The sequence below is a fragment of the Mobula hypostoma genome, chromosome 19, assembly GCF_963921235.1.
Source record: "Mobula hypostoma chromosome 19, sMobHyp1.1, whole genome shotgun sequence".
NCBI classification, from domain to species: Eukaryota; Metazoa; Chordata; class Chondrichthyes; order Myliobatiformes; family Myliobatidae; genus Mobula; species Mobula hypostoma.
The window spans coordinates 30,585,237-30,612,180 of NC_086115.1; the positions used below are offsets into that span (position 1 = coordinate 30,585,237).

The window sequence follows — 26,944 nt, forward strand, 5'->3', positions numbered from 1 at the left end:
ATCCAATCCTAGTCAACCCAGTTTGTGGTTTGGAGACTAGAACATGGGTTACAGTCTCACAGTTAGGGATAGACTGTGCATGACTGGGATGAGGGGAAACATCTCCACGTAGAAGATGGTGAACCTGCGGTATTCCTTACAACAGAGGTCTGAAAACACCTGGTCCCTGAAAAATCTTAAAATGAGAACTCCCAGGCAGACTTGATTGGTTAAATTGCCTACTTTCTCTTGTTTCTGTTGATCCCAGGCAAAGGGTGACAGGGAAATACAGCCCAAAAGCAGCCCTTTAGCCCATTGAGTCTGTACAGGCAATCAAGCACCCGTTTTTACATGAAATCTTACTCTACCCAATTTTGTGAGAGATGAATAAATAAAAATGCAAGTTATACCTTGTCAAATCCTTCTCTGATGAGTTTCTCATTGTAAATAAATCAAATTAATGTAATCTGTTGCTATGTTTTTGTTAATACATTTGACATTTGTGGTTTCAGGAGTGTTTAAAATCAACAATCGCACAGGAGTCATCACAACAAATAAAACATTGGATTATGAATCCATAAAAGACTACGAAATCAGAATCCAGGCAGATTCATTGCTGTTCTTTAGATCAAACCTCAGGGTTCCTTCAAGAAGTAAGTTAATTTTATTATCTTTTTGTCATTGATTCCAATTTAAATCATAAAAAGTTAATCATTAAGATGATGGCACAAAAACAATGAAATGTTTTCAAGTGTTTTTGAGGGATGTTCAGGTAGGTTACTTTTCTGTTTGATGTGTGGTTGAAGAAACAACCCATGCTAAATATGTCCTATGGTTACTTCAGCTGCTTCTCAAAGCAGGAAGTGCAAACTCAAGCTAACTAAGCCACTTTCCTCTTGACTTGAAGCATTCTTAAATTCCCACTCATCCCAAAGCTTGATCGTTTGAGTGATGGTGCAGGCTGTATCAGGGCGAAGGTGCCTCCCAAACTGAGATTATGCCACTCCCTGTATATGAGAAAAGTTGAGCTCCTGCTCCATCACAAGTGGCAGGCAGTTATTTTTGTTCCTTCCTGACATTAGCAGATCATGCATATGCATTCAGAGTTTCCTGGTAGCTTCTTAGAAGGCCAACTGGCATCAAAGAGACATGAATGACTACATGTTGGAATCTAGAGCAAAACTCAAACTGCTAGAGGAACTCTGAGTTCCTCCAGCAGTTTGCTTTCTGCACCAGTTAGCACCAGCATGTGCTCTAATTCAGTAACTTGAAAAATCCCCATCGTTAGTGTGACCAATAGTAATTGTAAGTGGCCTTTAAATCCTGTTTTCTTTTCAAACTATTCCATTTTTCATTTCTTCCACAATCCAAGGTGCAGACGGAAATAGGTCCAAATGTACGGAAATAGGTCCAAATGTGTGGAAATACACATGTGGAACAAGGTTGCAGACACTTGAGACTGCCTACCTCAGACAGCTGGTGAATCATCATTAGAACATCACTTTCCATTTTTTCAGCAATGTCTGCATATTTGAGAGAATTATATAAAAGCAAAGAAGCAAACAATGGGGAGGCATCGGTAAATTAATAATTGAAGAAGGTCATCTTTTTGTTGTAATCTTTCATAGAGCCTCAGGGGCTAAACTGTGGCACACACTATAGTATCATTTTAGCACACTGTTAAATATTGAGCTACAGACCTCTAGTGTTCCGAACATCTAACACCTTTTATTGAAAGCAATTGAAAAGATCAGCTTCCCTTAAATCAAAATTAGTATAACAGCTCATCAAAACTGTCATTGCCTAGAAATTCATCACAGGTGCTACATAATAGAGAATTATTTAAAACTAGATTTCAGATACGTATTGCTTAGGTCCCAGAATGGCAAATTGCTTCCAGGATCTGCTTGCACATGGCAAGTTTACCATTACTGGCATCTGAGCACACACAGTAGCTTCTATCCTCATCCAAGGCATGTTTGAACAGAACTTCAGTTGAGCATCTATGTTCCACAAGTAAGGTGAGCCACCCATGTGTACAAATCATGGCCTGCAGGTAGATTTCCTTTATATCAAACAGCTACCCGTCCATGCAAGTATCCTTGAGACCACTTACCCAATCCCATTACCCTGGCCTGCACACACTGAACACAACTCCCAGACTCCCCCAGGTGGTTGCTTGCAGTAGTGAATGGAGGAAAGGCCAGTGTTCACATACGTATACTTGGCTGTTTTATTTTATTGCAGACAACCCTTTGAGCTTTGCATTCAGTAAACTACAGACCATGCATGATATGTGATTTTTCGCCAACTCACACCCTCCCCCATAAAACAGAGCACTGTTTAAATATGGCTTTTCCAGTGACCAATTTCTGGGCAATTTAAATTGAAATTACATTGAACCTTTTCAATGAATCAAGTTTTTGGCTGCCATCTGGCCTTTTAAGCTCTGAATGTGCTTTTATAAATAACGTACGTTTTTTGTGTGATTGCTATAGGTCTATATTTTGTACTTAACAAATTCTTGTTTCACTGACTTAGCTCACTTTTTTTTAATATGGAAGATTTCAAAATATAATAATATTATTATAATATGAATGTAATACTTTCATGTAAGCTTTAACTGAGACTTTGTTAGTGCATTGAATGCAGCTGCAAATTAAAAGTCACCCCATGAATCTAGATGGAGGGAAAAGGATATTAGATAAGTTTCACCAAAAAACAGCTAAATATAATTTATGGATCAATAATAGTTTATCCAAGCTTTAGTATCTTGGTTAACTAAAATGGTTTTGTCAGGAAATAAGAAAATAATTCAACCAAGATAAAGGAACAGAAATAGCATCTCAAGCTTGCTCTGCCACTTAATAAGATCAAGGCTGACTTGACCTTGCTCTTGACTGCACTTTCTGCTGGGTTCCCAAGACATTTCTTTCCCTGAAGTGTAAGAATCTGCCTGTTGCAACCTTAAGCGTATTTGATGTTGCTGCATTCACAGCTTCTTGAGGGAGAGAAGCTAGAGCTTCAGTTCCATCTGGGAAAAACACTGAGGTCAAGGAGATGAGGTTGTGAAACTCTAGGAGGATATTCTGGAGGAAATACAATGCAGCTTAGAGAGTGTAGGTTGGCGATACAGGGGTTGGCTTAGGGTGAAACACTTTAAAACAGAGAAGTCGAGGGAAAGATCAAGCTGTGATTTCACTGTTTCTTTCTCAGTAAACCTTTTCCTCTCACATTCCTGCGAGCAACAAACTGAGATGCACAAACTTCTACATCTGTAAGACAGATACTATCTTTATACTGCTTCCTCTGTTCATTTTGCCCACTGAGACTTCACACCAGGCTTTCTTCCATCTCTGTTTTTTAGCCTTCAGCTATTCCTAAACCTTCTCCAAGCTAATCTCTTCCACAAAATGCACAGAAGCTACACTTCTTTCCCCATTCCTACCAAACTGCTTGCCTTTCAATATCCCTTTTGAGTCCTTGTGTTTTTGTATAGTGTTGTTTAAATTCTAATCTCCTAAACACTTACAATTTAAAATTTGTTATTTTCAATTTTAAACACTGGATGGTTTTGGTTTCTGTAATATTCTCCACCAGCACAAGCCACTGCTCTCACCCAACCCCAATAAGCCTTTCATTGATTCTGATCTTCACCCTACAATTTGAGAACTGATTTCAGTCTGCCATTCTCCACTCTGGAATTCAAAATCTAATCTTTTTTTTACTAGGTTCCTCCACAAAACTATGTCTAGTTTTAATTTTGTATTCTATGTCACCTCCATTCTTCTCCACATAAATCTTTATTTCACTTGCAGCTGTGTGAAGCACTTAAGGGTATTTTTTAAGCTGTTCTATGTAAATACAAACTAGTTCTGTTGTTTCTGCTGCAGGTAACTAAAAAGCTTGAACTAACATAATGGTTGTCCTTTCCTCCTAACCAGCACTGCCAGGCGCAAATCATTCACACAAATGAATTACAATTCTGCACCATCATTTTGCTCTGAAAATAAAACTATTCGCGGTTGGATAACCTGTCTTCTCTGGCATTTTCTCCCTGTAATCCCAACTTGATCAAATTATTTCATTTTTTGCTGGTAACTTGGAATATTCATATGTTTAAAATAAAAGCTAATAGTGGGCATAAGGCAGTTTAAAATATACATGTATATTGACAAATAGTAAACAAAACGTTAACATATCATTTTCTAATGCACTCATAATACATTCCTAAGGCGTACAGAGCAGCTCAAGTAAATTTGTAACAAATAAGTCCTGGTACACATCAATTATTATAACAAATTAATCTCTGGACTATAATTAGGAGAATAGTAACTTGTCTCCTTTATTGCTCCCTGTTGACACCACTCCTAGATATAGTATATAAAATGCCTGCTGATCCAGCACACTAAATACCACATACTAATTTAAACAGCAAGATTTTAATCATGCACAATGCAGAGCCAGAGGAAAACAACCTTATACAATGCAGTTTGCAACAACTGCCGGGACTGGTGATATTACTAGAAGGAGGAAAGCTGCAGGTTGTGTCAGAGGTTAAACCGCAAAGGAATTTGTAAGGAGAATCAAATGGCTACTCAAATCCAACTATTCCCTGTTTGATGGCAACACGTGTGCTGTCTTCCCATGGGACATCCATGTAGAACAGAGATGACGAGGAATTTCTTTAGTCAGAGGATAGTGAATCAGAGGGATTCATTGCCACAGACGGCTGTGGAGGCCAGATCATTAAGTCAGAGGTTGATTAGTTCTTGATTTGTCAGGGTGTCAAAGGTTATTGGGAAAAAGCAGGAGAATAGTGTTGAGAAGGATAATATATCAGCCATGCTGGAATGGTGAAGCAGGCTCAATAGGCTGAATGACCTAATTCTGCTCCTCTTATGGTCTTACAGGAAGCAGGTTGATAAGTTAAGGCATTATAATGTGTCTATTTCATTTTTAACTGCAGGCAGGTTAGAAGGGCAGAATATTATTAGTGAATGTCTCTATGCCATGCTTTGTGGATTTGGAGAATGAGAAAGTGTTCCTCCAGGCCAAACAAGCAACCCTGTAATCTGTCTGCTATCTCCTCCTTTCCTATTCAGATCTTCGCCTCAATCTCAACCAAACATACTGTCAATGAACATCTGCTCTCCCCACTCCATCCCACCTCCTTCTGGCCCTCTACCCAGCCAGTGATAATCACGTTCTTACCCCACATCTTTATTTATTGTCATCTTCAAATGGCCAGTAAAGAGAAGCTACACACAAAATGCTGATGGAACTCAGCAGGTCAGGCAGCATCTGTGGAGGGGAATAATCAGTTGACAGCTTGGAGCAGATCTCAGCCTGAAACGTGAACTGTTTATTCCCCCTTTGTAGTTGCTGCCTGACCTACAGAGTTCCTCTAGTATTTCATGTGTTGTTCTGGATTTCCAGCATCTGCAAAATCTCATGTGTTTACTAAACAGAAGCTGTCCCAGCATAGCACTACAGCACAAAGCTATGAAAATTGCCACTTACACTCTTGCCGTTTCTTCAGCCTGTGGCCTGTGTGACTTGGGAAGAACCAAGTGATTCCGATGCACAAATGAACGAAGGGTTCCCAATCCAATTGTGCTGATATATTTTGCAAATTTCTTCTCTGATAGGCCTGGTGTGGATCCCTGAGTTAATGTAACATACCTTCCCAAACTCAGAGGAAACTCCAGCCCTCTGTTTCTCTCGGCAGCTCCAAAGCTTGTGCTTCATTACTCTTTATGCTGTTAGGATTTAGTGACCTGTAAGAAGTTGACGTATTTAAGTCAGTGATATGATTTGAAAGGGGGTTAAGGTCCCAATTTAGCTGCTGAATACCCCAAATTTATGTTAGTTGTTATTGGACCCAACAAAGGCACCAAATCGCAAGTGATTTAACCTCTTCCCTTCCATATTGTTAAGCAACAGAAAAGGTAAGATGCTCAGCAATTTCCAGAGTTTTAATTAGCATTCTCAGTGAAACACCATAAATTAATTGGTCTTTTTCAGATTCAGGGAAGGGAGGGGCACAGATTTTCTAAGCCCCAATATAAAATGTTGAGCTACTTTGGAAATCACGTTTTGTTTTCTGTATACAATTGATTATGATTGAAGGGGTATGGGCTTTCTTATTTTTTTAAATTAAGGCAATAATTGGAGTTGTCTGCTTTGTGAATTAAAATTGCACATAGTCTGTCTTTCAAGAGAATGCAGATGCTGTAAGCCTGAGCAAAAAGCGAGCTGCTGGAGAAATTTGATGTGTGTTGCTTGAATTTCCATAATCTGCAGAAGTCCTGTTGTTGTTGTTGTTGTTTGCTGGAGAAATTCATCAGGTCAGGCAGTGTCTGTGGAGGCAGACGGATGGTCGATATTATGTGTCGAGAACAGCATCAATTCATCTAGCAGTTGTTTTCATGAATAATAGGAGTCTGGCTTCTCTGTGAAACTATTTTCATATAGTATGGAACAATGCATTCCTATTTTTTTTAAATAGTGTGTATTAAATAAGTTACACACATCCGTGCACTAGAAGGCAAGATAGTTCTCTGTATGGCCATTCTTTTTCATGAACAGATAGCAAAGTACTTAAGGCTAGAAATTAGGTGAAATAAAAACTCCACTATTTTCATGAACAGCAAAAAATGATCTATTGTATACAAATATCAGCAAGTTCTGAAATATAAAATATTAGATCAAATTGTGACTCCAGAATTGAAAAGACTAAACTTGCAGCTCAGAAGTTAAATGCAAGACCATTTTTATTTTTTATTTCCCAGGGTGAGATGCTTCAGACTTATAAATGTTCTTCTGAAGTACTTTGCCTCTTAATTAGCTAACAAGAAGGCATTTAATCTAATGCACAGTGTCCATGAGACATATGGATGAAGTACCACTGAGGGGGTAGGCTTTTCATCACTGTGTCTGACGTGAATAAGTAACCTGTTCAACTCTGTTAGGGTGTTAATGTTGGTAGTTAGTCATGCTCATCATAAAGCTAATTTCTGTTTAGTTATCATAGTGGTCATTGTAATCAATTTTCATAAATACTCCTATCATATCTACATAAATCATAACTACATTATTTAGAGACATAAGAAATAGGAACCACTGGCCTGTCGAGCCTGCTCCACCATTTAATAAGATCATGGGTGATCTGCATGGACTCGGCTCCATCTACCTACCTCTTCCCCATAACCCTTAATTCCCCTACTATGCAAAAATCTATCTAACTCTATCTTAAATATAGTTAATGAAATCCTCTATTATTTCCCTGAGCAGAGAATTCCACAGTTTCACTACTCTCTGGGAAAAGCAATTTCCCTTCATTTCTGTCATAAGTTTATTCCCCCAAATCTTGAGCCTATGTCCCCTAGTTCTAGTCTCGCCAGTGGAAACAACTTCCCTGCCTCTACCTTATTTATCCCTTTCTTTCAATTCACAAATTACATCTTATGTATAAAGCGTATTTTAACCTACTCATGAAATGTGGGTATCCCTGACAAATCCCGTATTCCTTGACCAAACATGAGGAAATCTGCAGATGCTGGAAATTCAAGCAACACATATAAAAGTTGCTGGTAAACGCAGCAGGCCAGGCAGCATCTCTAGGAAGAGGTGCCTGAAACGTAGGCCCGAAACGTCCACTGTACCTCTTCCTAGAGATGCTGCTTGGCCTGCTGCGTTCACCTGCAACTTTGATGTGTATTCATTGACCAACCCTAATTGGGCATGAGGGTTTCCTTTTTGACCTGTTGCAGTGGTTCTGGTAAAGGTGCTCTCTCGTTGTTGACGGTAACAAGTGCCAATGCTTAGACTCAGTGATGCTGGAGTTATAAAAAATATAGTTCCAGCACAAGATGATTGGTGACTTGCAAGGGAACCTACAGGTGGCGGTGCTCCTGTTGCTCCCAGACCTGCTGATACAGATCACATGTTTACAAGGTGTTCTTGGAGTAGCCCTGAGGAGGAACAGGAGAGCAGTTTGCACACTGTTGTCGACAGTGGGAATGGGGGGAATGGGGTTCAAAAAATAGCTCTAGCGATTCTTACCTTCAGTCTTGCAATATTCTTATTACCGCTGCAGTCTACCATCTCTTCAGGACTTGCAGAACAAAGAAACAAATAAGAAAAATCATTGTGGACACTACCGACCCTGCAAGCTACCTGTTCCAAAAGCTTCCTTCTGGAAAGTGCTATAAGGCTATTTTTAAGAAATCAACACCATCTTAAAAATATCACTCTGATCAACCATTCTAGTTAACCCATCACTGCACTGTGCTGTATATGCACTTTAAACCACTTTTTATAACACTGCTTGCATTGTAAATACATGCTGGTATTTAAGTATTTGTGCACATTTATTCCATATATTGTATGTCCTTTGACCCTCTGACTTTATTTTGGTATAATTCTTTATAACTGTTGCATGTTGTTATTTTTGTTGCATTTTGTGCCTGAACACCACAATAAATTCCTAACACATATAAATATATATGGCAAATAAAGTTGATCATTGATCCTCCTTAATATTCGTATTGGTATGTTATTGTCACATGTATCAAGAAATAGTGCAAAGCTTCTGTTTTGCATCCTGCCAGGTAGATCATGCTGACAGTTGCTGTACATCGAGGTAGTAAAATAAAAACAGAATGTAGTGACACAGTTGCAGAGTATGTGCAGGGCAGGTAGACAGACAGATAAAACATAAAATCTACATTGGGTAGATTGGGAGATCAAGAGTTCATCCTTCAGTGTATGAGAGGTCTCTTCCAAAGTCTGATAACCAGAAGCTGCGCTTGAGTATAATGGTTCATGCTGTCAGTCCTGTGTCTTCTTTCCAAGGCGAGAGAGGAGCAGAGGAGAATAGCCAAGTGCAAAGGGTCCTAGTAACTACTAAGAAAAAAATCTGTTGATCATTTAAACACCTTTTTCATTTCTTTTTTTTTGCTAATCTTCATTTTGAAAGGATATCCATTAGCATTGCTTGTTTAAAGGGCTGTAATTAGTGTCATGTTCTAATTTGAGTAGTCGAGTTAAATAACAGTTTGATGTTGTAAATTGAATGTGGGCTCATTTATAATGTCTCTCTGTCAACTAAATGCTAAAAGTCATTTCTTTCCTAGAATTTTGTAATATAATTCTGGATTAATTAAAAGGTCCTGCTCTAAACACCCCAGCTATTTGTACTGTTGGAACTACAAAGTATTTTTTACAGTGTGGGTACTGAAAGCCCTTTGATAAATTGTTCACAATGTATGAAGGAAGCCATGCATTCAGTAATTCTAGAAACATTAAGTATTTTAATAAATAAAATCAACACATGTAATTAAGATATTTTAGTGGCAATACATTGCTTTTAGTCTGTTTGCCATTAAAAAAGCAGAATATTATTATATCATGAAATAAATTGAACATAAAATGTCTTATTTGCAAGATATCTCCCTTGAATGTTGATCTGAGCAGTATTCTCAATCCACTCTGTTCTGGCACTCTGGACAAGACATTCTCCTCAGCCAACCTCTCCAGCTGTTCTCAATCACAGATTCAGCAGTCCCTTCCTGAATCCTGGACTGCAGCAAGAGAGACCCACTCGAATTACTATTCCTCATTTAGGACTTTGGGGGAGGGGGATGGTTCTGTGATGGTACTAAGATAGGGATCAGCAATCACCCAAGGTGATTGGGATAGGGGCATAGTCTGAATGAGTGCGGTCTTAGAGGATGTAGCAACCAAGCCTGGCCACCTTTCCAGTCGTCAAAGGTTGCGGCAAGCAGGTATGTCTATTCTCTCGAAGGGTGTGGTTCGTCAAAGTTTCAAAGTACATTTATTGTCAAAGTATGTACTATATACAATATAAAACCCTGAGATTCATCCTCCCGTAGGCAGCCATGAAACAAAGAAACAGCATGGACCCCATTTCAAGAAAAAAATCACCACCCAACACTAAAAAAAGATCAAATCACACAAACAGCAAAAAGAAGCGACAACACACAGAATATTAAGCATTAAACCGCAGAGTCCACAAAACGGTCCAGGAGTGACAGTCGCCGAGTCAGTTCAGTTTAGCACCATGACTACAGGCCACGGCCATAGAGATAGTTCCATGCCAAATCACTTCAATCAAGTCGTGAAAAAAGGATACCAGAAATACACGGAACATGCACCGCAGCGTCCTCCAAAAATGAGTCCATTGCCACCGAGCATGTTCAGCTTTGAGGACATTGAACGTCAAACCACTGAGTCCCCCGAGAAAGAGTCCCACAGCCATGAGCCGTGATTGAACCTTGCAGCATGAGGCCCAAGACTCCAATACCTTCTTCCAGTAGCAGCGAGAGGGAGACCAGCCAAACACGGGCAGGCAGCACTGAACACCCACTCACCTTCCGCTGTTGTCCTTGTCCAGTTGCAAAGCGCCAGATTGCTCCATTGGCCCAGAAGTCCATCATCAACATTGAAATTACAGGCTGTAATTGATGGTAGTTCAGGAGAAGAAGCATATTTAAAAGAAGAATAAGTAGTTTCATGAGCTGTCTGCAAGATGTTGCTGTTGGTCACTGGTGCCATCTAGAATGTTTGTGTCTGATCACTCTCCCAGTGGTCAGAGGGTGTGGAAGATGTGTGTAGTCACTCTGCTGTGGTCAGTGATAATACAGAATTGATCAGTCCCAGAATTGACTCCCAGTGATTAGAGGAGTCACTGATTATGGAGGGTTGGCTGGTCACTGTCCCAATAGAGGGTGTGGAAGGGTATATCTGGGCAATCTCCCAGTGGTTACAGTGTGTAGTTTGCTGTCATGGTAACTCACACAGTGTTTAAAGCCTTGGGAGAGCTGCAGGCTCATTGGGGCTTTATGGGGTGACTGCTTTGTTGAGCACCTTGGATCTTTCTACAGCAGGCAGGAATTCCCAGTGGCCAACCATTTTAATTCGGCTCCCCATTTCCATTGCAACATCTCCATGGCCTCCACTACTGCTTTGATGGCCCCAACTCATATTCTGACTCGGTAACTTACAAACTAACAGCATCAATATTGGTTTCTCTGACTTCTGGTAATTTCTCCCCCCTTCATCATCTCTCTTTTTCCATTCCCCATTATGGCAACACTCTTATCCCTTCTCTTCTCCTCACCTGCCTATCACCTCCCACTGGTGCCCCTCCTCCTTCCCTTTCTCCCATGGTCCACTCTCCTCTCATATCAGATGCCTTCTTCTTCAGCTCTTTACTTTCTGCACCTATCATCTCACTGCTTCTCACTTCATCATCCCTCCTCCACTCACCTATCTTCTCCTTCACTTATCACCTGCAGCTTGCCCCCACCTTCTTATTCTGGCTTTTTCCCCCTTCCTTTCTAGTCCCGATGAAGGGTCTCAGCCCAAAATATTGACTGTTTATGCCTCTCTATAGATGCTGCCTGACCTGCTGACCTCTAGCATTTTGTATGTGTTCTTCTGGATTTTCAGCATCTGCAGAATCTCTTGTGTTCAGGCTTCATTCTGCTTGATGTTGAGTTCTAATTACAGTTAAAAATAAGCAACCCTGACTTTCATACCAGGATACTGCTGCCAGTGTCCTTCATCTGTTCCAGCCATACAGTTTCCAGCTCACCCATGAGTAATAAATAACGGGGATTTTTTTTTTTTGCTGCTGCTCTATGGCACAGTGCTGGAGATCCTGGCCATACTGGGCCAAGGTAAGGCTGCTTATTCTTCACATCCTCGTCCAACTCCTGCTGACTTTGTGAGCCCTGTGATCTACAGAACCTGACCTCTCTGTCTCCTACCGACCTACAGAACATTGCTCCTCAGTCACTGGTGTCAGACTGCCAGATTGGTAGCCACTATTGTTGCTACAAGGAGTTTTGGCTGACCCTTGACCTACGGACAACATGGCCTTGTGAAGCCACAGCCGGCAGATTGGCTTGATGACTGGATCAGTGGCTTCACCAGTGAATTGCGGATGAAGCGAATAAGGTCCAGGTCATGAAATTTGAACTGAGTTAAGTCCTCAAAGAGCCCACCACTCACCTATCTTTTTCTTTGACAGAGGTTCCCAACTTGGGATAACCTTTTTTATGCCTTGGACCCAACTTGGGTTTATGGTAGGGATCCATGGCATAAAAAAGGTTAGGGAAATTCTGCTCTCAGTGAAGATCTGTGATTTGCTGCCTGGCCACCCAGCTACTTTCAGGATCCTAGTGATTCTGACACAGGCATATTTTCCAAAGTTCGGTACGTCTTGCAATGATTCCGTATACAGCACACACCACACCTCCTGTGCCTACAAACACATCCACTTCCCCCCAAGACATTAAAGTTGGCCATCATTATCAAGTGTAATTCCATTGCCTCACTTTCATCTGGAGGCTTGTAGCCATGGCAACTTTACCATTTGTGTGCACAATTGTTCAAAGTTCAAAATACATTTATTATCAAAGTATGTATAAATTATACAACCTTGAGATTCGTCTGCTTTACAGGCAGCCACAAAGCAAGACTGTGAATGGGGTCATAATAACCAAGCCTGACTAAGCAGGTATGTAGGTGTCTGGAATAAGTTCCCAAGGGTAGTAGTGTAAATAAATATGATAGCAACATTGAAGAGGCCTGTAGATAGCTATATGAACAGGCAGGTCATGGAGGGATATAGATGTTGTGCAGAGAGTTGGGGTTAGTTTAAATTGGCATCATAGTCGGTATGGACATCCTGTTTAAGTGCTGTACTTTTCCAATTTCTTTCACCCTATATTAACCTATGTCACTCCCTGCATTTTCCAGCATAGTAGTGACTAAAGACTAATATTCTAAATACTGTACCTTCCCCTGAAAGCTTTCCCATCCCTCAGTGCTGAGCCCAGTTGTTCCATATCAATGAGAATGGGGTGATTTGCCATAAACTGGTAACATTTCATTGCCTGGTAAATTACCAAGGTAATACCATCTTCATAACTTTCACCAGCTGTAACATAATCTCACCATCAGCCACATCTTCCCCTCCCTACCCCTTTCCACCTTCCGCAGGGACCACTCCCTGCACGATTCCGTAGTCCACTCATTTCTCCCTTACCTCTGCTATTTCCCCCGCCCTCACAGTAGATGTAACACTTCTCCTTACATCTTCTCCCTCACCATCATACAGGGACCTAAACAATCCTTCTAGGTAAGGCAAAGGTTCAACCTTGCCCACTGCATTTGGTGCTCCCGGTGTGGCCTCCTGTGCTTCAGCGAAACCAGAGTGCAGACTCAGCGACTGTTTCACAGAACACCTACACTCCGTCTGTAGTGGCCTTCCTGAGCTCCCAGTTACAGACCATTCCCCCACTGGCAAGTCCATCCCTGGCCAGGAGGAAGCCCAGTGCAAATTGGAGGAGCAACACCTTATATTCTGCCTGGGTAGTATAAAACCCAATGCCATGAGTATTGAGTTATCCAATTTTAGGTGAACCACTCCACTCTTCATTTTTTCTCTTCTTCTCCTCACCCTCTTTTTACCCCTCCACTCCTTATCCTCTGGACCTCCCATCTTTTTATCTCCCTTCACATCCTCCCCAGATCCCCCTTTATCCAGCTCTGCCTCTTCCCCCTCCTGGTTCCTTCCATCTATTTCACACACAATTTTCCCCCCACCCACAATCTGGTACCTTCTCCTCTAATGGCTCCCATTCTCAACTCCTTTACTCACCCAAATCCAGTTCTGGTAGCATTATGTATTTTGTGCTTATTTCCCTCCAACAGCTGTCTCCCATCTTCACATGCCCCCTCTCCACCTTATTCCATTTATTTTTCCCTATTTCTTCACTCTCTTCATCTGCATCAGTCTATCATCCACCCGCAACAGTCTTCCAACTCCATTCCTGCTCACTTCCCCCACCTAACAGGTGTCCTGATGAAAGTTCTCAGCCCAAAACATCCTCTTAATTCCTCTCCATAGATGCTGCCCAACCTGCTGAGTTTCTCCAGTATTTCGTATGTGTTCCATTACCTGCCTGTCATCTAACACCCATCCTCAGTCCACAAATCAACTTGGTTTCCTTTCTTGTCATTTGTCTCTATGCTGGCCATCTCATCTCTCCATTCTCGGCTCTGATGCAGGGACTTGATCCAAAACATCAACAATTTCTTACCTCCTTCTAATCTGCTCCAGCAGATTGTTTGTTACTCCGAATTCCAGTACCTGCTGTCTCTTGTGTTACCTTTATGCCCATTTTACACAGTTTGCTTGGTCAGATTTTGGTCAGATTACAGGAAGGTTGGTATACAGTATGCCAAAGAAGTGGCACATTGATTTAAAAAAAGAACAGAAATTTAAATGTAATTGTGCATATCACATTTAAAATAATTAGCACTGAAATAAAATAAAATATTCAAGAAATTAATCATTGGCCACCAAGGTGTGTGATCAGCTCAGAAGAACAAAACTGAGTCTGTATCATCAGAAATAACCTCTAAAAATGATCCTCAATTTCATGCATGTGGAGTCCAGTACTTTTGAACTTAGCTTTCAAAATGATCAGCTATGTTTGTTTTTATTTTTCAATTTATGTTGAAGTATTAGTGGCATTTACATATTGAAAGTGAATGTATTGAAATGTCTTGTACAGTGAATGAATATAATGATGTGCCCTGATTGAATTGCAGCACATCTGTTGAAAAAAAAGTGTATTGTGGCGGGGGGAATGAATCAAGAAGCTTTAAACAGAAATCAGCAATTTCAGAATTTCTGTTCCAGCAAACACAGCAAAGGTTTTCATCGAGGTGCAAGATGAAAATGATCATCCGCCTGTTTTTACGAAATCTCTCTATTTGGGTGGGGTGACTGAGGATGCCAAGACATTCACCACCGTGCTGCGAGTTGAGGTGAGTGAGATGACTTATATACCTCCACAGCAATTCTGTAATGATCTTTTCTGTAGCTTTTATTAAAAGTATATTTCTTGGTTACTGTGAAAAGCAATAGAATTTCTGACTTGTGTCTGATTTGATCTAAATCTTAGGCTTACTGAATTGCTACCTGATCCAGATAAACCAGTGTTCCCACAAAATCTTCCTCAAATGCTTATCCCTACAAAAAGCTGCAAGTTGTCACTTCTATGAAAAACTTTGTTAGTAGTTTTTCTAATGCACAGTTAACTGTGTTTAATTCTGCACAGTTGTCCAACTGTTCTCGTCAATATGTACAAAAAAAATGGTGCAAAAGATTTTTTCATGCATGTATATTTCTACAGGTAACTACCAACATGAAGTTAAGAGGAGTTGACTATATTTGTTATCAAAATGATCCAAGTCAAAGCATAGAGTAAAAAATAGGTTTAAGCAACTGCTACTGCTCTGGGATTCATTGAAGATAGTGTGTTTATGAAGATTTTTGCAAGCTGTTTATCAATTTCAAGCAACTATTTTAAACTACCATCATCAGAAAATCAACTTGTAAGCTTTTAATCCATTTTTGTATTTTCCAACAATCCAAATGTAATATTCAATTATGGATTGTTAATTACTTTTACTTCATGAACGGTTCCTTAGGATCAAAGGTTACTTGCTTCCATTCTGGTTTGGGGTATTCTGAACTGGACGATGAGGTCAAAACCACAGACTCTTCCACAAGTGGGGCAAGAGGTACCTGTCAAATGGCAGACTATGTAGTTTGTGAGGTGGTGCTCACCTTCTGATGTATTTGCGAGGTGTCCATGTGATCACAGTGCATGGACTCGACATGCAAAGTCAACTTTATTCTCATGTGCATAAGCACAGGTATGAACAGGTACAATGGAAAGATTACTTGCAGCATTATCACATGCATGTAGCACAAGACACTCAACAATCACAAGAAAAACATTAATTATGCATAAATTATACATAATTTTATAAGAACGAACACAATTAGAACAAACAAAAGAGAGTCCATTGTAGTGCAAAATGACCAAAGTGGTATATGGTTAGCCACTGGAATATCCTGCTCTTTGCTATACCAAGATCTTTGATGATAGAACCGCAAAGAACAGGATGTTCCAGTGGCCAACTGTATTAATTCCAAACCCCATTCCTATTCTGATATGTCAGCCCATGGCCTCCTCTACTGCCATGATGAGGCCTCTCTCAGGTTGGAGGAGAAACATTTAATATTCTGTCTGGGTAGCCTCCAACTTGATGGCATGAACATTGATTTCTAAATTCCCTTACCCCTTCCCACATCTTCCATTCCCCACTCTTACCTCTTCTCATCTCCTTACCTATCACCTTCCCCTAGTGTCCCTCCTCCTTCCCTTTCTCCCATGGTCCACTCTCCTCTCCTAACAGATTCCTTCTTCTTCAGCCCTTTACCTTTTCCACCTATCATATCCCAGCTTATTACTTCATATTCCTCCCCCACCCTTCTGGTTTCTTCCCCCTTCTTTTCCAGTCTTGAAGAAGGGTTTCAGACCAAAACATTGATTGTTTATTCTTTTCCATTGGTGCTGTCTAACTTGCTGAGCTCCTCAAGCATTTTTTTGTTTGTTGCTCTGGATTTCCAGCATTTGCAGGATTTCTTTTTTTAATGATAGATGTTGCCTTGAGGCAGTACCTACTATTAGTGTGAAGGGATGTTCTAGTATTGTATTGGGCTGAGTCAACTACTCTCTCAATACTATCCCTGGAGTCAATGGGGATGCAAACGTTATGGCAGCAGTAGCAGTACTTGCTACCTTTGCTATCATAACTGATGTAAGCAAGAATGCAAGAATCAAACACACAGATCAATACAAATGAATTGTGCTCTTCCAGTCTTTTGGAAAAGAAAAGACTGGAATCTTTTGGCTTAGTATCTAACAGGTAACCCACTGGCTTTCTGCTACTAATTTACATCATTATTGAAAGAGCAAATGACCTCAAAGTCAATATTAGTATCTACAAAAAAGAAATTAATGTCCTTTGTGGATTAGATACTTGCCATTTTAGGTACTTAGGTATATCTTTAATTAATAGATGTAGATTGGGACCAAACTTGAGCATTGGTTAATCTTTGGATTATTGGTAAACTGTTAGAATCTATAATGAATGCCTTATGAAGAATAATAGATTGAGCAGCATCAGCATGGATTTAGGGAAGTATCTTAGACTAATCTGCTATACAATTCTCTTCCAGTTAGCAAAATTAATGAATGTTTACAACAACAAAGGGTTTTATTTAGATGAATTTTGTTAGTGCTATTGGGGAGGCTTTAAACTAGATTTGCAGGGGCATGGGAACCAGAGTGCCAGAGCTGACAGTGTGGCTGGGGTGAAAATAAATGATATTGAAAGTTTAAGCAAATCCGCTCATAGAAAGGTTGTGAGTGGTGGTAAAAATCTTCTGAGGTGTATATATTTCAATGCTAGGAGTATTGCGGGGAAGGCGGATGAGTTGAGGACGTGGATTGACACGTGGAATTATGATGTTGTAGCAATTAGTGATACTTGGCTACAGGAGGGGCAGGACTGGCAGCTTAATATTCCAGGGTTCCGATGTTTCAGATGTGATCGAGGCAGAGGAATGAAAGGTGGGGGAGTAGCATTGCTTGTTAGGGAAAATATTACAGCAGTGCTCAGGCAGGACAGATTAGAGGGCTTGTCTACTGAGTCCTTATGGGTGGAGCTGAGAAACAGGAAAGGTATGGCCACATTAGTGGGATTGTATTACAGACCACCCAATAGTCAACGAGACTTGGAAGAGCAAATCTGCAGAGAGATAGCAGGCAACTGCAGGAAACATAAAGTTGTGGTGGTAGGGGATTTTAATTTTCCATACATTGATTGGGACTCCCATACTGTTAGGGGTCTAGATGGTTTAGAGTTTGTAAAATGTGTTCAGGAAAGTTTTCTAAATCAATATATAGAGGGACCAACTAGAGGGGATGCAATATTGGATCTCCTGTTAGGAAACGAATTAGGGCAAGTGACCGAAGTCTGTGTAGGGGAGCACTTTGGTTCCAGTGATCATAACACCATTAGTTTCAATTTGATCATGGACAAGGATAGATCTGGTCGTAGGGTTGAGGTTCTGAACTGGAAGAAGGCCAAATTTGAAGAAATGAGAAAGGATCTAAAAAGCGTGGATTGGGACAGGTTGTTCTCTGGCAAAGATGTGATTGGTAGGTGGGAAGCCTTCAAAGGGGAAATTTTGAGAGTGCAGAGTTTGTATGTTCCTGTCAGGATTAAAGGCAAATTGAATAGGAATAAGGAACCTTGGTTCTCAAGGGATATTGCAACTCTGATAAAGAAGAAGAGGAGTTGTATGAAATGTATAGGAAACAGGGGGTAAATCAGGTGCTTGAGGAGTATAAGAAGTGCAAGAAAATACTTAAGAAAGAAATCAGGAGGGCTAAAAGAAGACATGAGATTGCATTGGCAGTCAAAGTGAAGGATAATCCAAAGAGCTTTTACAAGTATATTAAGAGCAAAAGGATTGTAAGGGATAAAATTGGTCCTCTTGAAGATCAGAGTGGTCGGCTTTGTGCGGAACCAAAGGAAATGGGGGAGACCTTAAATAGGTTTTTTGCGTCTGTATTTACTAAGGAAGCTGGCATGAAATCTATGGAATTAAGGGAATCAAGTAGTGAGACCATAGAAACTGTACAGATTGAAAAGGAGGAGGTGCTTGCTGTCTTGAGGAAAATTAAAGTGGATAAATCCCCGGGACCTGACAGAGTGTTCCCTCGGACCTGGAAGGAGACTAGTGTTGAAATTGCGGGGGCCCTGGCAGAAATATTTTAAATGTCGCTGTCTACGGATGAAGTGCTGGAGGATTGGAGAGTGGCTCATGTTGTTCCGTTGTTTAAAAAAGGATCGAAAAGTAATCCGGGAAATTATAGGCCGGTGAGTTTAACGTCAGTAGTAGGTAAGTTATTGGAGGGAGTACTAAGAGACAGAATCTACAAGCATTTGGATAGACAGGGGCTTATTAGGGAGAGTCAACATGGCTTTGTGCGTGATAGGTCATGTTTGACCAATCTGTTGGAGTTTTTCGAGGAGGTTACCAGGAAAGTGGATGAAGGGAAGGCAGTGGATATTGTCTACATGGACTTCAGTAAGGCCTTTGACAAGGTCCCGCATGGGAGGTTAGTTAGGAAAATTCAGTCGCTAGGTATACATGGAGAGGTGGTAAATTGGATTAGACATTGGCTCGATGGAAGAAGCCAGAGAGTGGCGGTAGAGAATTGCTTCTCTGAGTGGAGGCTTGTGACTAGTGGTGTGCCACAGGGATCAGTGCTGGGTCCATTGTTATTTGTCATCTATATCAATGATCTGGATGATAATGTGGTAAATTGGATCAGCAAGTTTGCTGATGATACAAAGATTGGAGGTGTAGTAGACAGTGAGGAAGGTTTTCAGAACCTGCAGAGGGACTTGGACCAGCTGGAAAAATGGGCTGAAAAATGGCAGATGGAGTTTAATACTGACAAGTGTGAGGTATTGCACGTTGGAAGGACAAACCAACGTAGAACATACAGGGTTAATGGTAAGGCACTGAGGAGTGCAGTGGAACAGAGGGATCTGGGAATACAGATACAAAATTCCCTAAAAGTGTCGTCACAGGTAGATAGGGTCGTAAAGAGAGCTTTTGGTACATTGGCCTTTATTAATCAAAGCATTGAGTATAAGAGCTGGAATGTTGTGATGAGGTTGTATAAGGCATTGGTGAGGCCGAATCTGGAGTATTGTGTTCAGTTTTGGTCACCAAATTACAGGAAGGATATAAATAAGGTTGAAAGAGTGCAGAGAAGGTTTACAAGGTTGTTGCCGGGACTTGAGAAACTCAGTTACAGAGAAGGGTTGAATAGGTTAGGACTTTATTCCCTGGAGCGTAGAAGAATGAGGGGAGATTTGATAGAGGTATATAAAATTATGATGGGTATAGATAGAGTGAATGCAAGCAGGCTTTTTCCACTGAGGCAAAGGGAGAAAAAAACTGGAGGACATGGGTTAAGGGTGAGGGGGGAAAAGTTTAAAGGGAACATTAGGGGGGTCTTCTTCACACAGAGAGTGGTGGGAGTATGGAATGAGCTGCCAGACGAGGTGGTAAATGCGGGTTCTTTTTTAACATTTAAGAATAAATTAGACAGATACATGGATGGGAGGTGTATGGAGGGATATGGTCCGTGTGCAGGTCAGTGGGACTAGGCAGAAAATGGTTCGGCACAGCCAAGAAGGGCCAAAGGGCCTGTGTCTGTGCTGTAGTTTCTATGGTTCTATGGTTCTATGAATTTATCACTTAACCAAGGTTTTGTTTGCTACAAGGAAAGGTATGGAAACACATTTAGTGACTGCAGTACAAGCCCAGCTCTATGACACCAGTAACATTTAACAGCCTTTTAGAACAGGTTAGTGGAAAGGATTCAGTTAGATAAGCAAGCTACATGTATTGAGAAAACAGCACTTCAGCATCTGTGCTTTTCCATCTGGAAAAAACATGATCCATTGGATCAATGAGTTGCAAGTTTCAGCTTGTACATTTCAGCTGGTCAAAACCAATGTGGTTTGCTTTAGATTTACTGCATCTCTAAAGGGAGGAGATTGGCTTCTGATTTCCTTGTGTTTATCCACAGCAAATGTAATCTTCCACAAAAGTGAAGCTTCTTCTGTGCTACTCGCGCTGTGAATCTTTACATCTTAGAGATGAGGAGGAATTTCTTTAGCTAGGGAGTGGTGAATCTGTGGAACTCATTGCCACAGCTAGCTTTGGAGGCCAAGTCTGTATGTATATTTAAGGCAGAGATTGATAGAATCATCATTGGTCAAACCATGAAGGAATACAGGGATAAGGCAGGAGGTTGGGACTGAGAGGAAAAATGGATCAGCCATGATGGAATGGCGGAGAAGATCCAATAGGAAAATGGCCAAATTCTGCTCCTGTGTCTTATGGTCCTATAACAAAGAGTCCTCTGGGAATCCCCTTGTTTACTGAAGGAGATCTGTGGTTGGAGTTTTGAAAGGCTTTCAGTAAGTTTCCACGTAGCTCAACAAGATCATAGCATATAGAATTTGGGATAATAAACTGACATGGAATGGTTATCGGACAGAGAGCAAAGAGGATGAATAAGTGGGCTGCTCTCAGATTGACAGGCACTGCCTACTGGGATATCACAGGGATCAGTGCATGGGCCCCACCTAATCACAACCTATATCAATTAAATAGCTGTTGACAGTACCAGATTATGAGTATGGAAGAGGAATGTGAGTATGGATGTAAAGAAGCTTTAGGGGCGTATAGGTGAGAATATGATAAATGAAATATAATGCAGAAAAATATGAGACCAACTACAATGGTGTAAATGATGGACAAACAGAATAGTAAGAAATGAGAGATTGGGAAGTGCCAATGTTCAAAGGGACCATGGTATACTTAATTAGCACAAGGTGTGATAGAATCAGAGGGGCAAGAGAGGGAGGTGTTGCATTGCTTGTCAGAGAAAATATAACAGCGGTGCTTTGGCAGGATAGATTAGAGGACTCGTCTAGGGAGGCTATTTGGGTGGAATTGAGGAATGGGAAAGGTGTAGTAACACCTATAGCGGTGTATTATAGACCACCTAATGGGGAGTGAGAATTGGAGAAGCAAATTTGTAAGGAGATAGCAGATATTTGTAGTAATACAAATGAAGGTTGTGATTGTGGGAGATTTTAATTTTCCACACATAGACTGGGAAACCCATTCTGTAAAAGGGCTAGGTGGTTTGGAGTTTGTAAAATGTGTGCAGGATAAATTTTTGCAGCAATAAATAGAGGTACCAACTAGAGAAGGGGCAGTGTTGGATCTCCTATTAGGGAATGAGATAGGTCAGGTGACGGAGGTATGTGTTGGGGAGCACTTTGGGTCCAGTGATCACAATGCCATTAGATTCAATATAATTATGGAGAAGGATAGGACTGGACCCAGGGTTAATACAGGGGCTGGAGTAGAGCAGGAGTGGGAACAGGAGAACATGGGGCACGAAAACAAACAAGAGTACATGGGAATACAAAACCACAGAATGACGGCTAAGGGGTAACACACAAAAAGACAGAGTTCAACCGGAGGTACTGACAGTTATACTGGAATGCTTACAACCAGGACCATTCCTCAATCTCACCAATAACAGATCTCAGGTGCATGACAGCAGGTGATGCATTTTTATCACATTAGAGGAAACTGAGTGCTTTCATCTTTTGTGAAAGATGCATGTACTGTCCTGGAAATTGATTGTGAGTAAAGCATAATGAGCTATATTGCATGCAGTGGAGATTTCATTAGCAGGCTGAATCATTCTGCCCTTCAAATCCCAATGACAGCACTTGTAGCTGCAACTCTCAAACACTGGGAAGAAAAAGGTTCTGGAAAGTCAGAAGCAGGTTTTGTAGTTTATCAGACTGCTTGTGGAGAGGAGAATTCTAGAAATGAAATCTCCAAGTACTGTTCAGAATAAGGTTTGCTGCCCTGTTCTGTTGGTGGTACAGTATACTGTTGTTCAAGGTATATTACTCCTATTGAATCTCACTGCTGATCCTTGTCATGACCCATCATGTGTATTTATGATTCTTCAACTTCTTCTGAGGAGATGCACTTTTGTAATACAAACATCCTGCTTTTTAGTCAGATCTGCAAACCTCATCCTAATTCCATGTCTACCTTTAGGTGACAATGAAGCTGGGCGGTGTAAAAGTAATTAAAGTATTCATGGCCTCAAAATGCCTGTGTCCACTTGCAGTACGTGGACACATGTCAGTCAGTCAGAGCCTCAGCCTGAGTTGGAGAAGGAGTATGGTTTGTGGATTAATTTTACTCCTTGCTAGAAAAGTTGAAGCTTCAGCCATTTGAAAATGCATTGCAGTGGACATGAAGGCTCTACAACAGGTGGTCGAAACTGCCCAATGTATCACTAACACCACCCTACCCAGCTTCAAAACATACATACAAAAAGGTGTCAGAAAAAGGTCAATAACATCATAAAGGATCCCACCCACTCTGCTTATGGACTGCTTGTCTCACACCCATCGGGGAAGAGGCAATGTAGCATCCACACCAGAACCACCAGACTCAAAAACAGGTACTTTGCCCAGTCTAACATCCCCACCCACTAATCCACTATCACTACAATTTCCTGTCAGTCATCTTATGTACAGACACTCCTGTATTTAGCATCAGTTTATGGTCATGCAATTGTGTACAAGCAATCTTATGTACTTATATTCATTTAAAAAAATATTGTGTTTTTTATCTTATTGTGCTACATCAGATCTGGAGTAACAATTAATTTGTTCTCCTTTACATTTGTGTAGTGGAAATGACATTTAATAATCTTGCATCTTGAATTCTGAATCAATGAATCACTTGAATCTTTGATTAAAGTTTGTAAATTTTCAGGTCTGGCTTTATAGTCCTGTCAGTCAAACAATAACCTGCTATAGGTACTCATCAAACTACCCCACTTCATTTCTACGATGAAATGATGCTCCAGTGGGTTGTGCTACTTTACCAGATCCTGGATCCAAGCTATTGCAATATTATTATTGAAATTTGTTTTCTTTTTGCAGGATGTAAAGAAAATTAGCTGCGAGGGAGGTTCATGATATGTTCAGTAACAGACATCTTTCCAACCATTCACAACCTTCAAAATACAGGAGGAACTCTGCCAGTTAGGCAGCATCTATGGAGGGGAAAAATCAGTTGACATTTCAGACGACCCTTCATCAGGACTGTCTCAGCCCAAAACTTCAACTGTTTGTTCCCATCGATATTGTAGATGCTGCCTGATCTGCTGAGTTCCTGCAGGATTGTGTGTGTTGCTCTGGATTTCCAGCATCTGCAGAATCTCTTACATTAAATCACAACCTTCTCCTAACACTCAAAATCTACTTTTGTTCTATAAAATGCAGACAGGATTCCTTCAGTGGCAAAGTACAAGCTACTCAGTAAATAAATGCTTCAGCAAAATATCAGTGAGCCACAGACAAGCAAGAAGTGTAGAGTGTAAGAGCTGTGGTATTAGATTCAAGGTCAAGATTCAAGTTTATTTGTCATCTGTACATTGAGACATACAGGGAAATGTGTCATTTGTGTTAACAACCAACACACCACAGGGTGTCCTGGGGGCAGCCCGGAAGTGTCACCACACATTTCAGCACTAACATAACATGCCCAACATGCTCAGAGCCACAGGGAACACAACAAGTAGCAAAACAGCAACAGCAAAATTTAGTACCATTCCTCCCTCACACCTCAGCACATACAAGTCCTTTAAACCTAGGACAGGCCTTCAGCCCCCAGACTCCAGTGCATTCAGGCCTGCAGGCATTGGACTTCGACATCCCTAGTGGACGTGCAGGTTTTCACAGACTCAGGTCCAGCCAAGGGAGCATTAGACAGCATGCTGAAGCATCTATCTGGAGGCTCATAATTTGAGGCAGATACACTCTCCAAGTTACCAGTTGAGAAGCTAAGGACAGTACAGATAGGCAAAGGCACAGAATCACCCAACCACTTCCCTGCTACCCAAACTTAAAAGATAATGTAGCATCCTTACAACTTCAGAATAGTTAATCCCGATTGCATCCATACACAACTTCAGTCACCCTGGACACTGACCTCCGTGCTGCCTCGTGATATTTTTATATCTGCAATGTGTAATTATGCCAGATATGCTTGTATCTTGGAGAGGGCAAATGAAAACACAGTGTGCCCAACTTTGTTCAGGTCTGGGAGGGAGGAACATTGAGGAGTGAGATAGCTGGTGGTTACAGACTGACCATGGGCTAACAAAGTGCTTTGGGTATTTGGAGGCCAGTGGAGATGCCCCTAGGGAGCTTGGAAGGTCAGGGAGTTAGTGGTCATATAGGTCAAAATGTTGGGATAGTCAGTGTGTTAATCTTTGTAAGGAGATATGCAGTCTCTCATTAAGATAAGATAGGAAGCGTTTTAGTGGCAGGGAGATGGGGACCAACAGGATTTGAGCTTTATATAATTTGTTCTATTTGCTGGAATGTGTCTGTCACTGACAAGGAAATTGGAAAGTTTGCATAGTTGTGTCATAAGAGGAGTTGGCATCCAAAGGGTTCAGTCATTGGAGAGATCCAGTTGACTGGGGAGACAGTGATTGGTGATCAGGTTGTTTAAGATTGATTAAAGAGCTGAGGATCAGATGGATTAGGATTGTGGTTGCTGTGCAGGGATTAATGTAGGGTGGTACAATGGTAGGGGGTGGAAGGGGAAGAATTAGTGTGAGTAAGCAGGAGTGAACCTTAACGCAACGTAGCACAGTGGTTGTTCTGAGACTGATCAACTATGCTCCATTTGTGTGGAAATTGTGGCTGATATTGTTACCACAGCTGAAGGGAAATGCTGAGTTAATTTTCCAGAGTTACAGAAAATGACTAAATTGGTTATTATCATGTCTCACTAGGGAATAGACCACTTTCAATCACTTGCCACATTTTTGTTTCATTTTCTGAGCCAGTTGGATTAATGCATTAGGATAGTAAAAGTCAAAGTATCAAAATGAGAACAATAAATAATGCTGAAAGTGTTTAAATTTAGTCACAGTTCCACCAGCATTAACTTTGCCAGTGACCAAAAACCTATTTAGACTAGACAAATGAATGCCATTGCTATGAGAATGGGTGAGAGTTCACCTTTATAGCAGCAAATGAGTTGTCAATCAACTCTGTAAACCTTTTCTATCATTTTCAAAGCCGAGGCAGGAACATGATAGAATTCTCCCTCTTTGTCTTGTTAATTGCAGTTTTAGCAAAGCTAAAGGAGCTCAACACCATTCAGGGAAAGTGTCCCAACTGGTTAATGCCCTCTTTGTCATATTAAACACATGCTTCTCATACCACTAGTGCACTGTAGTTACAGTTGTACTAGAATCAGAATCAGGTTTATTGTTACTGACTTACAGATGTCATGAAATTTGTTGTTTTGCGGTAGTGCAAGATATAAAAATTACTATAAGTTACATAGATATATTAATAGTGCAAAAGACAAATAATGATGTAGTGTTTTTCGGATCATGAACTGGTCAGAAGTCTGTTTGTACAGGAGAAGAAACTTATCTTAAAATCCTGAGTGTGGGTCTTCAGGTTCCTGTATCCAATCCCAACACCCCCACCCCCACCCTCAATGGTGGTAATACAAAGAGAACATGTCCTGGATGGTGAAAGTCTTTAATGAGGGTACCACCTTCTTGAGGCACTGCCATCACCACAACTACTATTCCCAGTGAGTACAAAATACAAAAGTAGGAACTTGCCAAGCTCACACCCAAGCCAGAGATCGTCATGACTTTGAATGATGTAGTCTTCATTTTTTTATATCACTTTGTCAAGCTAATGGAGCTCCCTACTTAAACGACAGTGGCAGCACCTTCTCCTCAAAGAATGCAATAGTTAAGGAATACAGTTTACCATTCACAAGGTCAGTTACAAATGGGTAATAATTGTTGACCTTGTCAGTGACAGACACATTCCAGCAAAAAGAACAAATTATATAAAGCTCAAATCCTGTTGGTCCCCATCTCTCTGCCACTAAAACGCTTCCTATCTTAATGAGAGACTGCATATATCCTTACAAAGATTAATCCTCACTAATTTGGCAGCATCACAAATTAAACACCAGAGTAATATGGATTGTTGCAGTAATCTTCCCACTCCCAGAACACAATCATTTTAACACTGACAAAAGGAGACAAATCAACAGCAGTTTGGTCAAACGGTCTGGTAATATGTAGTCTCTGCAGAAATAATTATTGTTGGAAAACTGGCCTTAGTCATAGAACTAAATACTGCATCTTGTCACAAGGGACAGATCAGTAAGGAGAATTCCCTGCTACAATTAGATCTTTATGGGTCCCTTTTGACTATCCTCTGACTAGAAGAGAAAAGATTTTATTTTTATTCATGAAATTCCGACAGTACTTCAGCCTCACATTTTACACGCTTTGTCAAATATTACTGGATTCAA

The 26,944-nt window shown here is 40.8% G+C and overlaps 1 protein-coding gene across 1 annotated transcript in view; it reads left to right on the plus strand.

Moving 5' to 3' along the window:
• Nucleotides 1–26,944, plus strand: part of pcdh15b (protocadherin-related 15b) — a 785,155-nt gene that overhangs the window by 660,864 nt on the left and 97,347 nt on the right. Inside the window, exons 24-25 of the mRNA XM_063072091.1 lie at nt 492–632; nt 14,723–14,850. Coding sequence (XP_062928161.1) covers nt 492–632; nt 14,723–14,850 — 269 coding nt within the window. The remainder of the gene's footprint in view (nt 1–491; nt 633–14,722; nt 14,851–26,944) is intronic.